This window comes from Eleutherodactylus coqui, chromosome 12, assembly GCF_035609145.1.
Source record: "Eleutherodactylus coqui strain aEleCoq1 chromosome 12, aEleCoq1.hap1, whole genome shotgun sequence".
Classification (NCBI taxonomy): Eukaryota; Metazoa; Chordata; class Amphibia; order Anura; family Eleutherodactylidae; genus Eleutherodactylus; species Eleutherodactylus coqui.
Genome location: NC_089848.1, coordinates 16,847,556 through 16,871,733, shown reverse-complemented (window position 1 = coordinate 16,871,733; position 24,178 = coordinate 16,847,556). Strand labels below are relative to the sequence as shown.

Sequence of the window (24,178 nt, the reverse complement as noted above, 5' to 3'; positions counted from 1 at the left end):
ATTTGTATTATTCCGCCACGGAGTGCCAACTTGGAGAATCTAGGAGCGATTAATTTACCTTTGTTGGCATTCTTATGTAAAATGTGGTATTTGTTATGCAAAAATTTTGAATAAAAGAGGATTTATATTAAAAAAAAAAAATTGCTCAAAGCAGTCTTCTGAGCAATTCTCGTTGTGTCTAAATGCACTGACATCGTGCAGTTTTTGTGCACGAGTCGTTGATCGCTCACTTCAAGTTTTCTTGAAATTGAGCGATCAGCTTTTATCAGCACAGCCGGATGTTATTAAAGCCGGCTGCTTTGATAAGATTCTCTGTGCCCTGCTGTGAATTCACAGCGGGGCACGGGCTGTAAGTGTGCAAAACAATACAGCTGTTTGTTTATCCAAAACAGCTGTATACTATAAGCAGCCATGGCTGTGTCCCGCTCCGCCTGCATAACTGTGTAGTAACTACTTCGCTACTATAAGTCAGGGCGAATTTTCGGCGGAAATATCAGTGTCTGGCTGCGGCGAAAAACTGAGATTTCCACCGGGAAAGCACTGCTCCAAAACTCGCAGGTTTGGAGTGGCTTGGCCGCATGCTTTTCCGTTGCGGCCAGGGTTGACATAGGAAAGAGCGCGGCCGCAACGGGAAAAAAAGGGGTAAGATGCTGCGGCCGGTGAATCCGCGCCGAAACGCCTGCTTTGCTGCGATGGATTAGCCGTCCTGCGTGGACGAGATTTCTGAGAAATCTCGTCCACATGGCTAGCTAACACCTGGATTAGCGATCGCAGGTGGATTTGCCGTGGCAAATCCACCCTATGTGAACCTAGCCTAAGGCATGCAAAGATGATTGCTCAAAACGGTCGTTTGAGCGACTTTTGAGCGATCATCAGTCAGTGTAAATGGGGTCTAATTCTAAAAAGATTTTTAAAAAGTATCCCGAGAGCTTCAAGTAGCAGCCGTGCAGATTTGATCACCAGATGCAAAAGCTCTCTGCCCTGGTAGTGAGCTCCAAATCTTGAAGGAGCATGAATCTCAACAGACGAATAAAATAAACAGACCTAATTGTGAAAATAATCTATCTAGCCAAATTTCTACTAAACACTTTCTGGCCTTTGTAATTTCCTTGACTTCCTAAAAGACTCATGCTCAGCAGCCATGCTGCACACCAGTCTTCCTCATCCCCCCCTCCCAATTGAACAACACGGACAAACACCGGAGAGGAGTAGTCCCTCTTGGGAAATGTCACAATCTCCCTCAGACTATCCTGAAGCGACCCTTAAGGCTGGGTTCACACGGGGCGTAATTGCCGCTGAAATTTCGTGCGGAATTTTGCCGCAGCAAATCCGCATGCGGCCGCTAATCCCGGGATTAGCCAGCCACACGGGATGGCAAATCCGCAACGGCTAAGCCGACAGAAGCCGCTGCTGCGGCGCGGATTTGCCGACCGCAGCATGTCTTTTTTTTCCGCTGCGGCCGCGCTCTCCTCTATGGGAGCGCCGGCCACAGTGAAGAGCAAGCGGCCGGCCCGCTTCAAAACCGCCGTGAGTTTTGAAGCAGCAGTTCTCCCGGCGGAAATCTCGCGGTTTTTCGCTGCGGCCAAACCGCAGGATTTCCGTCGGGAATCCGCCCCGTGGAAACCCAGCCTAAGAGAGCAAGGAGGGTGCTGCCAGCTATGTCCCCACATGATGCAGGGAAGGAAGCCTGGAAAACGGGAATTTTTCTTACCGATAATTCCCTTTCTTGAAGGCATCATGACAGCATACACCTGGAGGTTGCTCACCTGCTGACCTGATGGGACAGGAAGAGGCAGAACATAAAAGGCACCTCCCCTCCACCAAACACCAGTGCGTTCCAAATAACCACAGTGACAGTATACTTAACCAGAAGGTGTGTTTTTATTGGCAACACACATCTTAGACAAAGAAATCATAAGCATACACATTACCTCATGTGTTAGACAAACAAGGGTAACCGTGTTGGTAGGGGGGGGGGGGCCGTATGCTGTCATGATGTCTTCAAGAAAGGGAATTATCGGTAAGAAAAATTCCCGTTTTCCCTCCGACATCATGACAGCATACACCTGGAGGAATACCAAATAACTGGCATGGGCTTTTTTAGGGAGGGATTACTGCTTGAAGCACCTTCCTACCGAAGGTTGCATCCTCACTAGATTTTAATGTCCAGCCTATAAGGTTTAATAAATGTATGGCCAGAAGTCCACGTGGCTACGTTACAAATCTCTTTGATTGAGGCGTGCGCTCTTTCTGCCCAGGAAAATGCCACCGCCCAAGTAGAGTGGGCTTTCAAACCTTCTGGGGGAGGAATGCCCTTGGCCTTGTAAGCCTCCTGGATGGCTCTTCTGAGCCACCTGGCTATTGAATCTCTAGAAGTGGCCTTCCCTTTGGCCTGCCCCTGAAATTGAACGAAAGTTTGTCAGTCTTTCTGCAACTTTCCGTTGCCTCAAGGTACGATAGTACAGCTGTTTTAACGTCAAGATTATGGAGCCTCTGCTCCTTTTCGTTTTTAAAATTTAGACAAAGGTTGGAATGGCTATTGGCTGGCCTCCGTGGAAGTCTGACAAGACTTTGGGTTGGAGGGAAGGGTCTAAGGAGAATACGATCGGGGTGCATAGTCATATATGGGGCCCTTTGCGAAAGGGCCTGGATGTCACCCACGCACATAGCAGACATAACTGCCACAAGGTTGGGCTACCTTGTACATCAGCAAGGCGATGGATAGGTCTCAGGTTCAAACGGGGATCGCAGAAGGCCTGAAGGACTATAGTCAGATCCCAGGGGGGGGCGCCGTAAGCCATAAAAATGGATGCAGTCTACTCGCCCTTCTAGGAAATTTCCTGATCCCCTTGTGCTCAGCAAGCGCGAGATCAAAGAATGCCCTCAAAGCCACTACTTGGGCTTTGAGGGAATTTGGACTCAACCATTTATCCGGGCCTGCCTGGACGAAATTTAAAATTTTTACGAATGTCTGATTGGATGTCCTGACCCATCCATTCTGAGAATTTTTTCCCGACTTTAGAATAAATCTTTTCCGTCGAGGGCATAAGGCTCTCGCAATTAGTGGAAACCCTGTTAGATAGACCCTTTTCTAAGAAATTTACCCGTTCAAGATCCAGGCTGTAAGCCTGAACTTGGGAACCTCCGGGTAGAGGAGAGGGCCCTGCAGCAATAGGTCCAGTCTTGGCGGAAGATGGAGAGGCTCTCCCACTGACAGATCTCAGGAGAGGAAACCAAGGTCTTTTGGGCCAATAAGGCGCTACTAAAGTTACTGACAGCCTTGGACGCAGTAATTTTCTTAGGAGGAGCGGAACCAGGGGTAAAGGGGAAAAAGCGTAAGCTAAGTCCCAAACCCAGGGGTGAGAGGGGGCGCCCGTGCATAAGGCTTGTTTCTCCGAGTCTCGGAAAAAGGGAAGACGGCGCTTGGTATTTGCACTTCACGCAAACAAAACTATTTCGGGTACCCCCTATTTGTCCCGAGTAGGCTAAACACTTCGGGATGGAGTCCCCACTCTCCTGCGTCCACTTTCTTCCTGCTTAGAAAGCCCGCGGCTGAATTCTCTGCTCCTTTTATATGGAAGGCCGACAGTGACGTAGTTGTGAGTTCCGCCCATTGAAGGATCCTCCCCGCCAAATGCTGAAGTAGAGGATTCCTGGTGGTACCCTGGTGGCGAATGAGTGGCACTGCCATCATGTTATCGGAGAAGATCCACACATGCTTCATCCCTAAACGGTTTGCAGGCTACGTCGGGTTTCCCAAACCTCATTACGTTCGATAACCTGGATCTCTCATGAGGGTCCTATATACCCTGTATATGGCCACCTTCAAAAGGTGACCCCTCACCCTCTGGCATCCGATATCGCAGGGTCCCCATTGAAAGGTTGTCTGAGGACAACTGCCAGCGGAGTGAGGATCTAGCCCTAGTGGAAATAGGGATTGTCCTGTCAAGTGAGGACTGACTTGTCCCCATTCTGAAGGATAAGTGTCTGGAGATCACAGCTGTGGAACTGGGCCCAGGGAACCACTCCAATACATGAAGTCATTAGCCCCAGGATCCGCATCGCCTCTTATTGAAACTGTAGATTTTTTATATAGAGCAGAACATTCTCTAGAATGAGCCGTTTCCTTAGAGGAGGAAGGGACGGACATTGGAGACAAAAATCCAAAATGACTCCCAGGAATTTTTTCCTGGTGTCCGGATCCATGTTGGATTTCAAATCATTAGTGATCCAGCTCAGACCCTTAGATAGCTGACGCATGGACCCCCAGTGTGATCTCAGAATAGTGAGGGGATCTGCCACCAGCAGGGAACCATCTACTGAGCTATGCCCCCTTTCAGATGGGGGACGATGATAATCCCGCGATTGTGCAGAAAGGCTACCATTTCAATCACCCCTTTGGAAAAGATCCGTGGAGCAGAGGAGATTGCAAAGGGAAGGCGCCATTCTCAGCACAAATTTAGGAACTTTTTGTGAGTTGACATAATTGGGGATGTGATAATACTCATCCTTTACGTCAATCGTAGCCATAACGTTATCCCTACCAATCAGGGGGGTTGGGGTTCTGATAGTCTCCATCAGTGGGAGCCATCTGGTTGGGAGCCAGAAAGAGGGGAGTAAAACCCTTCCCCCCCCCATTCCCTCTTAGGGATGGGGATAACTGCACCGAGATCCAGTATGATCTGTTCACCCTTAAGTAGAGCCTGCTCTAGGGTTGGTGCCTGGATGACTGCCGCGGTGGAATCGGAAGCCCGTACTTGGACCCAGGCCCACACAGTCCCCCGAGGTTAAAATGAATCTATTTGGAGGGCGGGATTCTATCTTAAATCTTGTACCCCTCCGCCACCAGGCCTGCACTTGTGGGATCGATTCCTGTCCTTAGGATCGTTTCCCAGCGTGTGGTAGGCACCGTCAGTAGCCATGTTTCTCCAACTAGTGCACAAATGAACTAATCTTCTGCTCACCGGGCATGAAGATGCAGGTTGAGGGACAACCGTAAGAGCCTTACCCCTTCCTCCGGTCTTTCCTCTCCCCACGTACGTTGTAGACGAGGGACATGGAATGAAGGCGCTTTTTGCAGAGTCTGATGACTAGCCGCCCCGCGGGCTCCAAAGCGGACCGTAGAAGCTGACCCAGTCAAACCGCCATAGAACGAGCCACCGCAATATTAGCTTTATAATGAGACTGGACATGGACCAAGCCTTACGCATGGTCATGTCTACTTTGTTGTCCATGGAGTCTTTTAAGTGGGACGTATCCTCCGATGGTACCCAGTTCTTTTAGACACCATAGAGATAGCTGTGTCAACATTTGGCGTCTCCTCAGGGATAGCCACTTCATTGTCTGCAAATAAAGGACGCTCCGAAAATTCTTTAGAAATTAACAGAGCTTGATCCACACAATTCCAATCATTAAGGATTAATTGTTTAAGTGTGGCGTTTACAGGGAATGTAGATTTATGTTGTGGAAGCAGACTCGCAACATGACGTCCTGCATAGTGCAAGGTTTCTCTGTTAGCGTTTTTTCGAAAATGAGATTTTTTCTCCCCCTGCGACACTTCCCCAAGATCGAATTCTTCCGCCATGTCAGAGTCGGACTCTAACACTGCCGGAGCAGACCTTCTTGTGGCCCCTAAGGGCCCTGGTTGGAGGTCCGAGAGGTAGGACTGTTTCTTCACGGACAACCGACTGGATTTCGGACATGGGGGAAGATTTTTCTTCCTGCAGAATTTTCGCTGAGCAGGAAGTGCATAATGTTTTAGAATAGGAGTCGTCAAGTTTTGCTAAGCATACTGGACGCTTTTTACTTCTCCTCCTAGCCTACCTAGGTTTTTGAGTATCCCTGTCGTACATGACAAGGGAGAGCTTTGTTAGTAAGGGAAGTGTAGTGCAGGTGTCTGTAGGTTGGCCCACAGGACCACTTACAGTTTGGAGATTCTCTGGGTCCTCTTTTGGACGACATCCTGCGCTTGTGGGATCCATTCCTGTCCTTAGAATTGATTCCCAGTGTGAAAAGAAAAAACACCAGCCGACTTCTCCTGGTGCAGGGGCTTTAAATTTTCAATCTGGCGCCAAGCCACGCCCCCTTTCTGTGCTCCTTCGAGGCCACGCCCTCCTGCGGAGCGTCTGGCGTCACACTACAGCCGGGACCCAGAGATGGCGGCCGCCGCCTGGTTGACAGCCGCAGTGGTGCCGGAAAGCCCGTCCTTGGACCCAGGCCCACGCAGTCCCCGGTTAGCTCCCAGATGAGGTACTTCCCGCTGGGGCAACCAGGGCTGCCAGAAGAGATGCCACCGCTCACCGGTAAGTCCTGGAACCTCCGGCATGGGACAGCATCGCTGGAGCTCTGCCGCTGCTATCCTGGAGGGACAGGAAAAGCACTGGTGTTTGGTGGAGGGGAGGTGCCTTTTATGTTCTTCCTCTTCCTGTCCCATCAGGTCAGCAGGTGAGCAACCTCCAGGTGTATGCTGTCATGTCGTCAGAGGGAAAACCCATATTATGGAAATACCTACAAGGGACGAGCCAAGTGCCCTATTCACTAAATTTGAAACCTCTAACAAGCAGGCTCTGGAGTCTATCCATGCTGAGGTACACCAAATTGGTCACAGGCTGCATCAGGTGGAGGAGGTGCAGGGGGAGACAGCGGCCATTTTGAAATCACATAGGCAAGCAATTCAAGCGCAGGCAGATCAGATTGCCAATCTTACCATGCACCTGGATGACCTAGGAGAATAGAAATAACCTACGTATTAGAGGCCTCCCTGAAAAAGTTGAAGGGAACTAGCTAGAACCGTGGGCACAAGCTCTCTCTATGCATTTACTGGAAAGACCACCTAGCAACTGACGTAAACCGCCCCAGAGACGTTATATGCAGGATCCACTTTTTTCCTCGAGCTAAGGATGCTATACTTCGCAAAGCTAGAGACCAGCTGGACCTCCTAACATGCATGGGTAAATCCATCATCATATTACAGGACTTGGCTCGCCACACACTGCAACTGAGAAGGGCTCCACAGCCCCTCCTGTTGGCACTTAAAGAACATGGAATCCAGTACCGCTGGGGATTTCCATTCTCACGGTCAGCCAAAAAGGATGGCAGATCTGCAATCTTCCGTTCACTGGGAACATTTGAACTGCCGATAATGGCATTCCCTGAATGGCCTCTGCCCCTTAGCTTGCTTACGAAGACCACACGAGAGCAGTGGCAGACAGCGCGACCAAGGAGACAACGAGAGGGCCGGAGGGGAGGAGATCACGCTACTTGAATAGAGACTTATATGTCTTAAAGGATTACCAGTGCGTGTTCCCCGTAAAGAGGGTCTTTGGGAGCAAAACATCTGCCTGATGCCTGCGTTTACGGAGTGGCAGGGTCTGTCCCTGGCTGACTCCCCTTCTCCCGCAACTTGCCGGGGGAGGGGAGGAGGCGGAGACTGACCCTGTCATGGTGCGCAAAGTTTGTTCCTGCTTGCCTGTCTTAGGGGCCTGGTTCTGAAGGGGCCTACTGCTTCAGGTTTATTTAATTTTGCTGGGTTGTCGGTGTTTGAGGTTTATTAATCGGAGACCTCGTTGAGGTCATATGTTCAAGTTTTTGATATTTTATGGGGTGGGAGCGGTGGTGGGGCGCTTGACTCTTAATGTGCTCTCACTCTCCCTATTGGGTGACTAGTCGCGCAATTGAGTGCGGCCTCTGGCAAATCACTAGTGTTTCAGATTCACCATGTTACGGACATTTTGTGCTGTTCACAATTTCTCCTCTCTCTCATTTCTGATCTTTTTTTTTTTCCTTTCTATTTTTCTTTCCCTGTCCCATGTCTGTCCAGAAAGATAGCCATCAAGTGATTGCCATGTGGTAACTTTACATTTGGCACCTTCAATGTGAGGGGCCTAAACAAACCGGCAAAAAGGGGGCAGATATTAGATTACCTACACAAACACGCATATTGATTGCATTATTTCAAGATACACACTTTCAAGCCGGAAGTATCCCCGGGTGTAGACACCACCACTACACAACTTGGTTTCACAGACCCCATCCGCAAAAAAAAGCGGGAGGCAGATCTATTGCCATACACAAACAATTTCCACACAAACAATTTCCACACAAACAATTTCCACACAAACAATTTCCACACAAACAATTTCCACACAAACAATTTCCACACAAACAATTTCCACACAAACAATTTCCACACAAACAATTTCCACACAAACAATTTCCACACAAACAATTTCCACACAAACAATTTCCACACAAACAATTTCCACACAAACAATTTCCACACAAACAATTTCCACACAAACAATTTCCACACAAACAATTTCCACACAAACAATTTCCACACAAACAATTTCCACACAAACAATTTCCACACAAACAATTTCCACACAAACAATTTCCACACAAACTCCTCATCAGAGGCTGACCCTGAGGGGCGCTATCTGTTTGTAAAACTTCAGCTGGGTACGGAGATAATATTCACAATTGCTAATGTTTATTTCCCTAAGCAGGCGCAGGTTCGCTTTGGGATCCGGATGCTGGGGGCTCTGGCGTCCTTTGCAGATGGGTCTACTATAATTCTAGGAGGCGACTTCAACCTGGTTCTGAATCCTGGCCTCGACTCGTTGGAGGGTAAATCCGGCATATCACACATGGCAACACGCAGACTAGTGAGGGAACTGACAAACCTACCGTTAGTGGACATGTGCTACACCCCAAGGAAAGGGACGATAGTTACCACTCCCTAGTACATAACAGTTACCACCGTCTAGACTACTTATTCATCTCGCACAGACTTCTAGATAGAGGCCCTGGGTGTTCCATAGGGTCGTTTTTGTGGTCAGACCACACCCTGGTCTGGGGGTTCCTAAAGTGGGGTCGAAGGGACAACACTAACAGTAGTTGGAGGCTAAATGATAATCTGTTAAACGATGGGGTCTGTCTGCAGGAGATCCAGCGGGCGATAGAGCAGTTTAAAGCCAACCATCTGACAGATGACACTCCAGCTCCAATTAAATGGGAGGCGCTTAAATGCATGCTACGGGGTATTTTTATCTCCCATGGGGCACGTCTGAAAAAAGATAGAAGCACATTCTCGATTCTTAGATTTGCTCCAAACTCTCTTTAGAATATCTCTGCAACCCCATAACAAAAACTAAAAATGTAAATGAACATAGGGAACGTAGATAAAACATTTTTTTCCTGTGGAACACCCCCCCTCTTACCTCAACGGATTACCGTCCTGGTTTCCTGGGCTGGATCTGGGCGTTTAGAGCGCTGATGACCCTATTGTTCTGCATGGTCTGGGTACTAGGTCTAAGAGTGTGTTCTAACACAAACATGCCGGCTGGGACCCTTATGAAGAAATGCACTCGTTATATCCCACATCCCTCCCTTCTCCTATTGGTGTCGTACAGGCACCAAAAATGTCTCCAGGAAAAGAACACTCCATGCCAGCATGTCACTACTGTAACCAGTTAATATGTTGTGGTGAAATCAGCACTCCAGGACTTCCTTAGTATGAATAAAAAGATCCTTTATTCCTCCATATGTGAGCAGCTCACATATGGAGGAATAAAGGATCTTTTTATTCATACTAAGGAAGTCCTGGAGTGCTGATTTCACCACAACATATTAACTGGTAACTACATCAACTTGGGTCAATAAGTCCGGACCCAGCATTGAAATCTTGCACCAATCTATACTAAAGCTCCCCCACTTTTGTGGTTTCACTGGGCTGTGCTGCCGCCTATCTATTTATATTAAAGGATTCAGCATGTCACTATTGTGTCCGTGGCCCGTGCAGCATGCCTGAAGTGAAGCGAGTGACATGAGTAGAACCTCCGATCTGTGACTATACCGGAGTCAGTCTTCCCAGCAGCGAGAGGAGAACAGGCACACTATAGAAGGGATATCGTGCCTTTCAATGTGCATTTTACCTGCAGATTTGGAGGAGTTTGTCATGCAACACCTCGCATCACTTCTTGAACAGAGCATCGGCAAGAGTTTCCCATTGATTTAAATGGGAAACATCACATCGCATGGCATGCACAATGCACAGCATGCAAGGTGTTTCACTGTCCCATTGAAAACAATGGGCGACGCGTTACAAGGGAAGCGAAGAAAATAAGACATGCAGCCTTTTCTTTACCTCACAGCATTGCGGTAAAAGGAAAACATCGCTCACGTGCATGACTCCATTCAAAAGAATGGAGTTCAGTTTCACACGTGTGCACGTTGCCTCAGGCAGCAAAATAACATTAAGCCCAGCAGTAACGAGACTTTCCCCTGTGATGCCACAACTCACCGGAGCATCTGCACGAAGGAACCAACCAGTCCCTGGGAGGCAAGGAGGAACAATATCCACCACAGGGGATAACCAGTCTCATTAGCCACTTCATACAGAGACTTGGGCTGAACCAGGAAGTTTCACCCAGTAGGTCTTTTACATGGGGTGAAAGGCCCTGTGGCACCTGTAAGAAATCCGGGAAGCTGTTCTCTTGGAACATCCAGGAAAAAACTACCTGTCTCTAACCCCTTAACGCTCCAGGACATACATTACTGTCCTGCAGCATTAGGGTATGTATGCAGAGAGATGGCGGGGCGACTTCTCTTCATACAGCGCAGGAGTCAGCCATTTATTACAGCTAACAGCCGTGGGCAATAGCTGCAATCAGCCGCACGGCTGATCAGCGCTATTAACTCTTTAAATGCCGCTGTCAATTCCAACAGCATTTAAATGCCGCGAACGATGTTCGGGCATCCCAAATGAGATCGCAGGGAGCCGTGCAGGCGTCATGTCAGCTGGGGGCTGACATGACCATGTCCCCTCATGGTTTACAATGGGTTCTTTCACATAAGAGAGGTTTTGTAGCCGGAAAGAACCCATTGGAAACAATGAGCTTCACATACATGTGTTTAGTAGCGAAATTTTTGTAGCTCATGTGAAAGAGGCTCAACACTAAGGTGTATGGCTGGGTACAGTGACTTACTACAAATAGCTATGTGGGGGATTAGTTTTCCGCCGCTCAAGGTCCATAAAAGACATAATAGCACCATCATTCCTCCAAAAGAGTCCACCAAACACTCTAGTTTCATTAGGCAAAACTTTGAAGGGTGTGTATAGATGTGGGTCGACAAGGTGTAAATGTTATCCAAAAATCATGGGAGAATGGAGCCAACTATAGATCATGAACATAAATCAGTAAAATTGAGACATTACGTGACCTATAGCTCTGTATGTTATATATACACAATTTAGAAGGAGCAATGATGGAACAAGACCAATACACAGTTGCAAATAGTGTCCTTATCGTATATGGCAAATGTACATACGTTTTTCACTATTCACACCAAGTTATGCATTATTACCTGTGCTGCTTTTCTCTGGTGTAACAGGGAATCTCTCAACTGCAAGATGGGAAATTACATCTGGCTTGGGTGGTTTGCAAGAGGTTGCAGGATGAACCCGAGTTTCCTACAATACAAGGGAGCAGGGTTGTGTCTTGGTCAAACTCGCTGTGTAGAAAGTGATTTATAAATATGCAGATTTCCCAAATCCACCAGCTGCTAATTGGCAACTTTCTTCCCCATTATTGTCAAGATTTCTCACTTGGACAATCGGCAGCAGGGGGACAGCGAGATTCTGTACATGATTACACTCTTCCTTCAGTGTGTTAGTCGTGTGCGGCAATTATTAAATGGAGGTTCACCAAATGACACCAAAATCATAAATACTAACTGTTCAAACGTAAAGATTTTACAGTTTAGTAATCAAACTGATATTTAGATAGAAAGAACATTCTAAGCTCACAGCTCATTTATAATAAAAGGTCAAATAAGTTTAGTTTTTGACTACTAACTGCTGGACCACAATTAAACAGTTTGTGTTATTTCCAGTCAGCATGTATCCTATTGATAAGTCTGAAGACTTTCCACTGAAATGGCATAAGGTGAAACCATAACATTTAAACTGGTTTTCTTGGTTTTCTGAGATTTTGACGGCCTACTGTTACAATAGGTCATTACTGCACAAATTGGTCTCACTCTCTCAACCAGCAAAATAGCTGAAATGCTGAGGCAAATCGTTTACACACACACTGGATTTCCCTTATGTGGGCAGTTTTGCCTGATCCCAATTAGTTCAGTGTCACTTCACATCTCCCTACAAGTTTTTCCATGGTGGAAAAAAAAAAGTTTCTATATAGTTAGACGTAAGGGAATTACCCATTGCGCTTCTTGCAGTTTTGTTTTAGTTGCATCTTTCTTGTCTGCATTCCACACTTTGCCTTTGTCAAATCTGCCACGAAGAGCTGCAAGTTCTTTCTCACGTTCCTTTTAAAAGGATTGAACAAGAGATAAGATTAATGTACGCTGTGAAATATCATGACTTCTGTGACAAACTAAACTGCTGTAGATGTAAACACCTGTTTATGTTGTAGCGCTAGGCTGGCAGTACTGGACACATCATTGCGCTTCAGCAGCCTTTCTTGGATACTCTTTGTATTTGGAGTCAACACTGCCGACTTTACGGCAAGATTTGTAGGTGCGGGACTGTTTTCTTGACATTTCTCTCCGAAACGCTCCAGGAAAGATTTAATTCCAGGCCCACCTTTAGTGTAACAAAGTTGGAAAAACTGGTTACATTCAAAGCTCAAGACGTTCCATGACTCACAGATTATGATGGAGGAGAAGGTAATTTAATGACAATAGGCAGGCTGTACACTGCAGTATACAGAATTGCATTAGCACTCAGACCACTCCATCTTGTGTGTTTTTCTCCTCTAGAGAATAAAAATCCTCGACTACTCAGCATGTTCCATTTGACTGTACCTACTTTGGAGCTGAAGAGTAACTGAATGACTCCAGGATGCAAAAACACAGACAGCAAAAGTAGCACATATATTGAATGAAATTAGTTACTATTCAGAGCCTGCGCTGAAGTGGATGTAGCCGGAGAAGGTGAAGAAAGATGTCGCATGGATGAATCACACGTCCGCCACCATATTACATTCCATGGACAGAGTCCACTGGTTTCCACTATTTACGTAGTATTTACATAGACCATAAGCGACCAGCAGGGGGCCTTCAAATTCACAGTTCAGGGAAACTCATAAGAAAGTTATAGTTGTATGTGTCAAATATAGCAGTTCAGGACCTTTCTAAAAAGTAGTCAAGACCATTTAATGAGGACCTGTCTGCTTGGCAGACTTGCCCCACTTGACATGTTCCTAAACTTTGACCATGTCCAATCAGCACCAAATTGTGTAGATGCAAATAAGGGAGATTGAATAATACCTCCACAGTACCACCTATTGGATGGCAGCATTCCTTTAAGTCAAAGTTAAACTCTTTATACAAGCCTTGTAACAATGACTGGGAATTAAAAACAAAGCCAGACTCCATGTACAGACAGCTGTTTCAGGGTATTTGCCCTTCATCAGTGTTCAGATGGAGTCTGGCTTTGCTAGTTAGAGGCCTGGGACAGGGGTAAAGGGACACCTCATTATCAAGGGGCATAACACCCAGTTCAGGCTTAAGACTCGGGCTACACGGCAACTTTTGGCCATAAGGATTGCATGATCCAAGATAGTTATGTGGCCCTGCAACCTTGCACTCACATGAAGGTCAACGGAATCAATGCCAGTCACAGCAACCATGTGTAAAAAATAAATAAATAAATTTTAAAAAAACAAAAATGATTAAAAACAAGACAACACTCCAAGAAATGGAAGGAGGAAATTAAAACTTAAAAAAAAGAAAAGGACTCACCAGGTGTGGGCAACCTAACCTCCTTTGGATTTGCACATTTGTGGTCCAAGCGAATATGCAAATCCAAACAATCGTTACCTTGTCAGTAGGCCATCCACAAGTGAGAGTGCAATGGAGATGGCCCAAGAAACTTCTGGAGCACTCAGTCATAAAGATGAATAGACAGCAAAAGATAAAAGCCAATGCTTAAAGGGTCCATCTAAAATGCATCTGTAGTCCATTAAAACATAAGAGTACTTACACGAGAAAAGGGGCGGGGTCCAATAAACATCCAGGCATGTAAAACTAAGAAAACTTCTTCACTGAACCGGATTAACTGGTGAATTTATTAAATGCATAGAACACAAAAAAGGAACATGTTTGAGGCAAAATCTCTCTCCAGCACAGATAACTATATTTATTCTTTCAGACACTTTCAGTTGCATTCGGCGTGTGTGTGTGTCGGGGAGCCATGATAATGTTCAAAAAGGAGCAGGCACTTTTGCCAAGTATGGCACCCAAAGTGGGTGTGTAATCCAGCAAGAGAGGGCCAACTCCGGGCTTCAGCTATAATGAGCTTAAAGGGGTTGTCCTGCAGATTAAGTAATTTTTTTTTTCTACAGATTTCACCTGCAAATCAAAGCGATTAAAAGACACACTAAACCCCCATTTCAATAGCCCGTTCCGCTTACCTAAACATGCTTTTTCTCTTAGTAAAAATTCTCTTCAAAGATGGCGCCGCGGGTCTTCTCCCATGGTGCACCGCGGGACTTCTCCAATGGTGCACCACAGTATATGCTCCGACGTGCGCGCTCCCGATGCTGTGTCCTTGCCTCTTCTTCCAGCAGCAGCGGCGGGCATATTAGCACTTTCTGCTTAGGTTAAGCAGTGCTGCTGATTAGAGCCACCTGATTGGCTCTTTGGCACCACGTGACTACACAGCGTGCACCAATCATGATTGGTGCGCGCTGTGTAGTCACGTGGTGCCGAAGAGCCAATCAGGTGGCTCTAATCAGCAGCGCTGCTTAACCTAATCAGAAAGTGCTAATATGCCAGCGGCAGGCAGACACTCACTCCACTGGTATATGAAACCAGGAAGTGAGTGTACTGCGCATGCACCGACCGGCGGCGCGCGTCCCCTGCAATGATTCCAAAAAGAACGCCGTCCCGGCGGAAGAATGAACTACTGCGCATGCGCGGAGGGGAAGAGGCTCGTTCCCGCGCCGACGAGAGCTGCTGCCGGCCCGACAGGAAAACCAGAAGATTTCTTGTCGTAACCATGGACGACGGAGGAGCAACACAGGGGGGGGGGGGCACCCCTAAAGGTAAGTCAATAACTTCTGTTTGCATCATTTTCCATGCACAATGTATATTATAACTGGTTGTTGTTATAACTTATTTGTAATAAGTTTCAATAATGTCACATGAATTATTAGCAGAATTTGATTTTATATTTAGGTACAGTACGGTCCCGGCAATTGGAGCACACACAGTACGCACGTACTATTTCATTGAACCCCACGCCAGGGGACGTGCTTGTGTCACGGCATCAGGCCACTTCCACTCCTTGGAACACGTGCCCAGAATTGCACTCTTCCGCTGAAGCACACGCCCATTATGAGCAACATACTTCACAAAAGAGCGCACTCCTTTTCAAATGTAATCATGGCTATTACTCACACAGCTGATGACTATATATACCCACTATCTATTATACATCTGTGCTTGAAAAAGAAAAATTGGCCTCCAAAATGCATTGCACTGTTCCTGTGTTATTTTTTGTTTCTACGAATAAGTCAATTCCTAACAATACACCAGTGTATTTAGTTCAGCGTTACCTGAAAAACAGGTTTCACTATTTTGCATTTTCGGATAACAGAGGTCCAAACACTCATTAAATCCCCTCGAGTAAGTACTCATTTTCATTTTAATGGACTACAGACATGTCTTTTAGACAGCCCCTTTCAGTGCTGGATTTTATCTTTTGGTGTAAACTTAATTTTTTTTTTTTTTTTAAATCTATGGCAACCTACAGCTCACTCAATGCGAGTTTGCAGGGCTGCAGTGATCTTGGGTCACACAAGCCATGTCACTGCTAAAAGTCACCATGTAATTGTACAACAAGCAGTGCCACAATGCTTTTAGCGCTCACGCCGGGGGAACAATAGGGAAGAGGAGTATAAAACTTACAGCCCTGGAGTCAACGGGTCAGCTACCTTCAGCCCAATAAGGTGTCCTTTTACAGTGTACATAAGATGTTATACATTAAAGCTTATTACATTTTACATCTGCTTACCGGGTGTAGTGATCTTTTCCTTTGGTTGCGCAGGTGTTCCTCTAATCTCTTCTTTCTGAACTGAATACACCTTTGAGGTTGGCCTCTCTGTTTTTTCTGGGGTAGATGGTTTAGTTGACAATGTTCTTACTGTCTGAGCTGGGGGTAAAGCCTTCTCTTGCAACTTGGAAGGAGCAGTGATTGCTGGTTTATCCTCCAATAACTTGGATTTTCCTATTGTAGTTGTGGAAACTATAGCAGAACTTGTGGATTTTGCCTCTGCAGGTTTAATCCCCTGTAAATCAAGGAAGATTAAATGTACACATTAAAATTAAATTAGATAAGGTTTAGCATAAATAAGTACTAGCTCACTAGGAGGAGAAAAATAGAAACACACCCCAAACATAGCGTATCTACCACCCCAGATAATCCGTACACAACATACCAACGTGCTGGAGGAGGCAGCTTTATTCCCAGAGACACTCTGAGAACTCGAGGCCGCTTCCTGCCTCACACTGCGACTATTGATGCTGGCAGATGCTGAACTGGCAGTGGACACTTTTGATAAACAAGCAGTACCAGGCTTTTCTTGTGTATTGTTTGATTTAACAGATGGATGACTTAGGTCATCTTCCCAGGAACCAATTGTTGCAGCAAGATTGGCAAACCGACCTCGGCGGCCTATAGAAGGAGTGTCAAGACTAACAGCAGGAGTCTCTGGCTTCGGAGGCGAGGGAATAACATCTTTAGGTGGACTACAGTTTGGTAAAACTTGCGGGCTACCTATGAAACAAAAATGTCATTATGTAAATTTTTTATCTAGAATTCATCCTATACTTTTCGTTAAAACTGCATTACATAAATGATTACTGAACAATGCCTTAAAATGGGTTATTCAATAAATTTAAAAAAATCCTCGGGTGTAATGCACACCATTTTAACCATATAAAAGCAAAACCTCCTTGCTTTAGTGTAAGGGTTCCTGCACACTTGCGTTTTTCTTGCACGTTTATTTCACGCGATTGTCAATGGGACTTTCTAGTGTTAAAAACGCATCGCACAAAAATTGCAAAGCACCAACTTGCGATGCGTTTTTAACATTAGAAAGTCCCACTGACAATCGCGTGAAATAAACCCGCAAAAAAAACGCAAGGAACCCTAAGGCCTCATGTCCACGGGGGAAAGAATTAAAATCCGCAGCGTTTTTCCCGCACACGGATCCGCGCCCCATAGGAATGCATTGACCACCCGAGGGTAGATAAATACCCGCGGATGGTAATTAAAAAATTTCTGGAGCATGAAAAAAATGGACATGCTCCATTTTAGTGCGGATCACGCATGCGGGAGCTCAGAGCACATAGCTCAATTGATCTCCCGCATGAAAAATAAAAGACAATTACAGTGCATCCGCAGGCCAAATCCGCGTTACAAATCCGCAGCGGATCTGATTTTACCCGTGGACATGAGGCCTAAGGCCTCATGTCCATAGGTAAAATAACATTTAAAATCCGGAGCGGATCACCAGCACGCGTGATCCGCGCCCCATAGGGATGCATTGGACATCTGCAGGTAATTGAATACCTGCAGATGTCATTTTCCCTGAGGCGCGGATTGCGTGTGTGGGAAAACACCCGCAGCATGCTCCATTTTAGTGCGGGTCTCCCGCGCAGACATCCGCCGGGCCGAAGAAAGAAGATCCGGCCTCGACGGAGCGCAGATCCGCAGGGTCTGGACAGGTAAGTAATTCTTTTCATTAGGCCTCATGTCCGCGGGAAAGGAGGGACCCGCTGTGGGATTCTGCATGAAGAGTCCGTGGCGGGCCTGATTTTCCCCGTGGACATGAGGCCTAAGGCCTCATGTCCACTAGAAAAATACAATCCGCACAGATTTCTGCAGCAAATTTCACACGGATTTGCTTTAAATGGTATTTTATTTTCATGCGGATATCCGCACCTATTGATAGCAATGTGATAGCAACGTGGCCGATCTGCGCGGAATCCGCACTAAAATGGAGCATGCTGTGGGGTTTTTTTTCCGCGCGTGAAAAACACAAGTTGATTAAAATGCCATCCGCAGGTGCAAAATTCAATTTAATTGACCCGCAGATGACCAATGATTTCCTATGGGCAAAATTTCACCCGTGGAATCAGCAATTCAATTTTGCTAGTGAACATGAGGCCTAATTGTCATCTTTTTTAGTCTCTTTACTCACCTTTGATACGCCTCTATAAATTAAGTAGAGAATTAGTACTACGCAAATTCATAGAAATATACGTGTAGCAGTCTACAGAAAAGTGCATTAAAAGAAAAAAAAAAATAGTATTAATTCTCTCCTTTAATATATTGATGCACAGGTGCAGCGATCACCAGACAAATACTTAGCGCTCTAAATCTGTTTGAACATCAATACTTCGCAATGACTGCCTCGCTACATAAATAGTGCAGGCATGCTATCATAGTTACTGTATTTAGTTTTAAGATGCACCTAGATTTTAGAGGAAAATAGGGAAAATATATTTTGAACTCCCCCAGGGACTTTAGGTGACAGTGCAGGGATGGTACCGGACGATGGACGGCCACTATAACTCATTTTTCCTTTTCTTTCTCTTCCAAAGTAGGAGAAGCAAAGCTCTACAACAGCAGCGCTCGTAGTATGGCGTGAAAAAGGAAGTCAGCTGATTGGTGGAGGCAGGAGAGCAGCAGCAGGTCCTGCTGGCGCTCACCACCAATCAACGGTACGCAGGGCAGCAGTGCAGGGGAGAAAGCCATTCTCCACTGCTATGGAGCGGACGTGCAAATGTGCTGGCCAGCTTGAACTTCAGCACAGTCGCTTAATAAAATGCACTGACTTTTCTCTACCACTTTTTTTTTGGAAGGAGGGGATTGGGGGGGTGTTTCTTATAGAAAGAAAAACACAGTATGTAGCAAAGCACAGCAGTCAACCCTGTCATTGCTACACTGATATATTAAGCTTATATAGGTACATCAAAAGGCATTTATGGGTCATTTACACAGGCCAATTATCACTCAAAATTTGTTCAAACGATTTTGAGAGATAACCCTGCAGTGCAAATGCACAAAAACAAAAGCACTCGCTATTCATTCACAGGTGTTTATCGCTGACTTTTAGTCAGCTTAAGAAACATTGCCTATCACGGGCTTGTCGTTCAATGTAAACACTCCCCGGTAAGCATAGGATGTGAAGCACTGAGCGAGAAGCCATCAACCCAGCAGTGAAGGCTGTCAGTGTAAACGCCCTGCACGAGCGCCAACAACCTTAGCAGTGATATCAGCGCTCATGCAGTTTTATACCCGATGGTCGGCCCGTGTAAAAAGGCCATTAGTGAAGAGGCTAAAAGCAGGTGATAATTGTACTAAAGCAAGAAGTCTTTGCCCAACTAAATGACACAAATAATAAAATAGGTGCAGATATCTATATACACACACACAATTTGCCTATAACAAAATATACACATTTCCTAAGGCACTGCGAATTGTGTTGTCGATTTTGCATTAAATCTGAAGGAAGTGTTCAATGCATTCTAATGCAAATCCACTCCATAATCCGCATGGCACTTGCTTATTCTGTGTACAAACTTAAAATTGGTGCTGGGAAAAAAACAACTAGGTTCACATGGTAATGCACGTCTGATTTTCTTTTATGCCGCAGCTTTGCATTAGTACAGCAAAACCTACCTCCGGCTAAAAGATGGAAGTTAATGTTAGGGCTCATTCACACAACTGCGATTTTAGTGCGTATAAAGGCCACATGACACACTGTGAATTGAGCCTATGAAAGCAAATAGACTTTCGTTGATCTACGCACCTACTGTATGTGTAGACACTGGATGAGAAATAGATGGCAGCATGCACTATTTCTCTAAATACCATGCAGCGTGAGCTCTATACTTTTGTATGGACGCGTATGCAAACGCTGTCCATATGCAATACATTGCACATGGAGAGCGATTCATACGCAACCCCGCTATGAAACAAAGGGGAATTAATATAATAAAAAATAAAAATTAAAAAAAAAGGACAGTTACACTGCGCATGTCCATGTGAGCGAGATATGCAACATCCCGTTTTAACCTCCCCCTTGTTGGTCCAGAGGAAGGCAAAAAACAAACAAACTGTGAGCCGATTAGCTTCTGTGGAGGAAAAAATTCCTTCCTGACTCCATAATGGCACCCAACGTAATCCCTGGATCAACATTTGAGATAAACAATCCTGCTGGTCACCTAATGTCTATATCCTATAATATGTGGTCATGCGCAGTGCTTGAAACATAAGGCCTACCCCGAAAATAAGCTGTAAGCTGTAGTTGAAGGAAAAAAAAAAAAAAAGTATACATTACCTATCATGCGCTGTCTGGGGCACCGCCGCAGCTTCTCCTCGGGTCCCAGCAAGGTTTCTCCTTTTCATCTTCTGTCCTTTGGCTGCTGAAAGCACAGGCTGTGATTGGCTGACGCTTAGCTAATCACAGCCAGTTCTCAATGAATCAAAAAGGATGTGAAAAGAACTGGTATGGAGGCGCAACACTTTAAGCTACTAGAAGATGTAGATCAAAGTCCAATGTGTGATGGTGAAAGCACTTCTTTTTTATTATTTTTTCAGAAATTAAAAACCAGCAATGGAATACGCGTTTCGGGGAAGAACCCCTTCGTCAGTTCGGCTGGATAGGACAACAGGATGCCTAGGGGTGACACGATTCCAAAGATATATAGGATGTGTCGGAGGTCCTGTGTGCAGGACAGGGGAGAAAAAAGCGCTTTTTTCTCCCCTGTCCTCCTGCACACAGGACCTCCGACACATCCTATATATCTTTGGAATCGTGTCACCCCTAGGCATCCTGTTGTCCTATCCAGCCGAACTGACGAAGGGGTTCTTCCCCGAAACGCGTATTCCATTGCTGGTTTTTAATTTCTGAAAAAATAATAAAAAAGAAGTGCTTTCACCATCACACATTGGACTTTGATCTACATCTTCTAGTAGCTTAGAGTGTTGCGCCTCCATACCAGTTCTTTTCACATCCTTTTTGCTACACTTACGCCCACACTGGTGGAGCGTCATCTGGTTGGCAGCACCTCCACCATTCAGAATACTCAATCATTGAAAACTCTGTGTACTCCATAAATATTCCACTACCCTCACTGGGTCTTGCTCCACCCTCCTTTTTCAGTTCTCAATGAATGGCTGTGAATGGTTCAATCACAGCCATTCATTGAGCACTGGCTGTGATTGGCTAAGTGTCAGCCAATCACAGCCAGCGCTTCCAGAAGGGGGGATTTTTCTATTCCTGGCCAGAAGATGAAGAGGAGAAAGTGTCGGGACCCGAGGAGAAGCTGCGGCGGAGAGCGCTTCTAAAGGTGATGTATGTGTTTTGTTTTTTTCCTGCAGCTGGGGCTTAGATTAAGCTTTGACAGTAGGATTTCCTACTGTCAAAGTTGCATCGCACTGCACGAAAATCACGTTTTCGTGCGATGCAACAGAGAGCAAGGCTCCAGAGAGAAACATGGGCTACAAAACCTCACGAGTCGCAGGCATATCGCTGGACCAGTGAGGTTTTTGTGTTGGGTTGTTGCATGCTAAAAAACATCACATGTGTGAAGGAACCCATAGGAAAGCATGGGCTTCACATACATGCAATTTGTAGCATTGTAACACAACAAAAATAGCACGACTTTGTTGCCTGTATGAAGGAGGACTAAAATCCGCGGCACCATATGATGTTCTTTTGCCACTGCAAATAATCCGCAGCAGGTCCACAATGTATGGCCTTTACCCCATCAGGATTCTTTGCTCAGCGTACTTTCTTCAGTCAAACAGGCTTGCTGTTCATAAAGTTAAGAGCAGAACCAGCTCTGTTAATGTAATTAATCTGCAGAACAGGCAACTTTTTTTTTGAACAAAGTAATAAAAATCCATATTAATATACATTAAAAAATAATCAGCTTGGTAAGATATACACTTTACAGTGGATGATAGGATCTTGACATTATATTAGAGGATTGCATAAACAGCAATTCTCTAAAATAATAATATTTAATGTACACTGTCATTAGATGCAGTTCACTGTGACAGAAGGTTCCAAAAGCTAAGAATAAATCACTGAAAAGAACCTGGACTCTAAAATATAACTTTTAATGATAATAGCTAAAATAAAAGTTCCTCAAGGGACCCACTAATTGTAACAAACAAACCTGAGACAAACAATAAATGTCACATCTGGTATAGTATTGGTGCCAGATGGGTTTACTATAGAAACAAAGGACCCTAAACAGGGCCACAGTGTCAATGCTTAGGCTGTATACTAGGTGTAAGTATGGAATGATTTTTAGACATCCTAGTGAAGAAGCAAAATGCACTGTTTTAGGGAATCTATATGTTTGGTCTGTCAGTCTTTATCGGGCCTACGTGCCCTTAGGTTGTGCGATATCATAGAGCTTTGCTATATGCACTAGCTTTTCATCTAGCTCTAAGTGTAAGTTAGCTTTTAACTGTCCTGATAAGGAAGCAGCGACCTCTCTATGCTACGGAAACGCGTTGACAGTTAGGAGACCAATATCAACACCAATCGGATAGCACATAGCTGTATAATAGAGAAATAGATAGCTATTAGCTATGCTGCGGGTCAGATAGACCACCAGCCTCAGAAGGCCTAATTGTAGTGAAGCTATACTTTAACAACTCCCCCCACACCATTTGTGGGCTTATTAACGAGGGCATCTGTGCCAAGCACAGTATAGCTTCACTTCTAAATTAATATTGATACATTGGCATTTATCAAAGCGATAAATGAATCATTATAACCTATGCAGCATCATCTTGCTGCTTTAGATCTCAGTCGAATGAAGGGGAAGGAAGAGATTTACTCACTGTATAGTAAATAGCCCAACACCACTGCGGCTATTGGCGGTCTCTATAACACTATAGTAGGCTATTTTGGATTTTTTCGTTACTCGCTGCATATTATCTTTATAGCAGGGTGTTTGGTGATTATCCTTTACATCCATATCCCGTTTGAGCTAAAGTGTATTACTTACCTCGACTCAGATACGACAGACATATAGATTCCCTAAAACAGTGCATTTTGCTTCTTCACTAGGATGTCTAAAAATCATTGAATACTTACACCTAGTATATAGCCTAAGCATTGACACTGTGGTGCTGTTTAGGGTCCTTGGGTCTACTATAGAAACAATCTGGCACTAATACTATACCAGATGTGACATTTATTGTTTGTCTCGTGTTTGTTACAGTTAGTGGGTCCCTTGAGGAACTTTTATTTTACCTATTATCATTAAAAGTTATATTTTAGAGTCCAGGTTCTTTTCAGTGATTTACACTGTCAGTAGATAGTGAGACATTAAAGCCTCATGTCCACTAGCCAAATGGATTTAACAAATCTGCGTGGGTGTCCTGCATGCATGACCTGTGCCCATAGGGATGCATTGGGTACCTGCAGATAATTAAATACCTGCGGATGTCATTTTCCCCTGGCGCGCGGACCGCACGTGCGGGAAAACACCTGCAGCATGCTTTATTTCGTATGGGTCTCCTGCGCGGACAGCTCCCGCGACTTCTGTGAAAGCCTATGGGAGCAGTCCACTCCCGCGGCATAACCGCAGCTGTATTTCTGCTGTGCCGGGGAGAGCAGGAGTTTAAAAAAAAAAAGAAAGAAAAGATGTGCCTCGCGCATGCGCGTGGCACGCTGCCGGCGTGCTGAGCACATCCGCCGGGCCGAAGAAAAAAGATCCGGCCGCGACGGAGGGCAGATCCGCAGCGTCCGGACCGATAAGTAAATCTTATTTTCAGGCCTCATGTCTGCGGGAAAGGAGAGACCCACTGCGGGATTCTGCATGGAGAATCCGAACGGGTCCAAGTTTCCCAATGGACATGAGGCCTCAAGTGTAACTTTGGTTTTGAAAACCTCTTGACACGTCTTGGGGACATTTCAGAAGTCTTGTTTGCTGAAGGATTAGGCTGCCACCTATGACACATCCAGCTCTGATTCCAATGCAGAGCTGGAAGTTTAACAGGTGGCTTTGCTCCAATTTATTTCAGTGGGAGTGGAGCCACTTGTTAGACTTCCTGCTCCAACCTCAATAACATTGTTTGGCCCTGCTGCACTGACAGTGAGCCAGCTGATCAGCC

At 45.5% G+C, this 24,178-nt stretch overlaps 1 protein-coding gene across 1 annotated transcript in view; it reads right to left on the bottom strand.

Annotated features, from left to right (window-relative positions):
- The window catches only part of ANLN (anillin, actin binding protein), an 83,442-nt gene that overhangs the window by 39,963 nt on the left and 19,301 nt on the right, over positions 1-24,178 (bottom strand). Inside the window, exons 4-8 of the mRNA XM_066585402.1 lie at positions 16,467-16,804; positions 16,043-16,316; positions 12,423-12,607; positions 12,223-12,330; positions 11,368-11,473 (exon numbers count right to left, since the gene is read on the bottom strand). Of these exons, the coding sequence (XP_066441499.1) occupies positions 11,368-11,473; positions 12,223-12,330; positions 12,423-12,607; positions 16,043-16,316; positions 16,467-16,804 (1,011 nt within the window). The remainder of the gene's footprint in view (positions 1-11,367; positions 11,474-12,222; positions 12,331-12,422; positions 12,608-16,042; positions 16,317-16,466; positions 16,805-24,178) is intronic.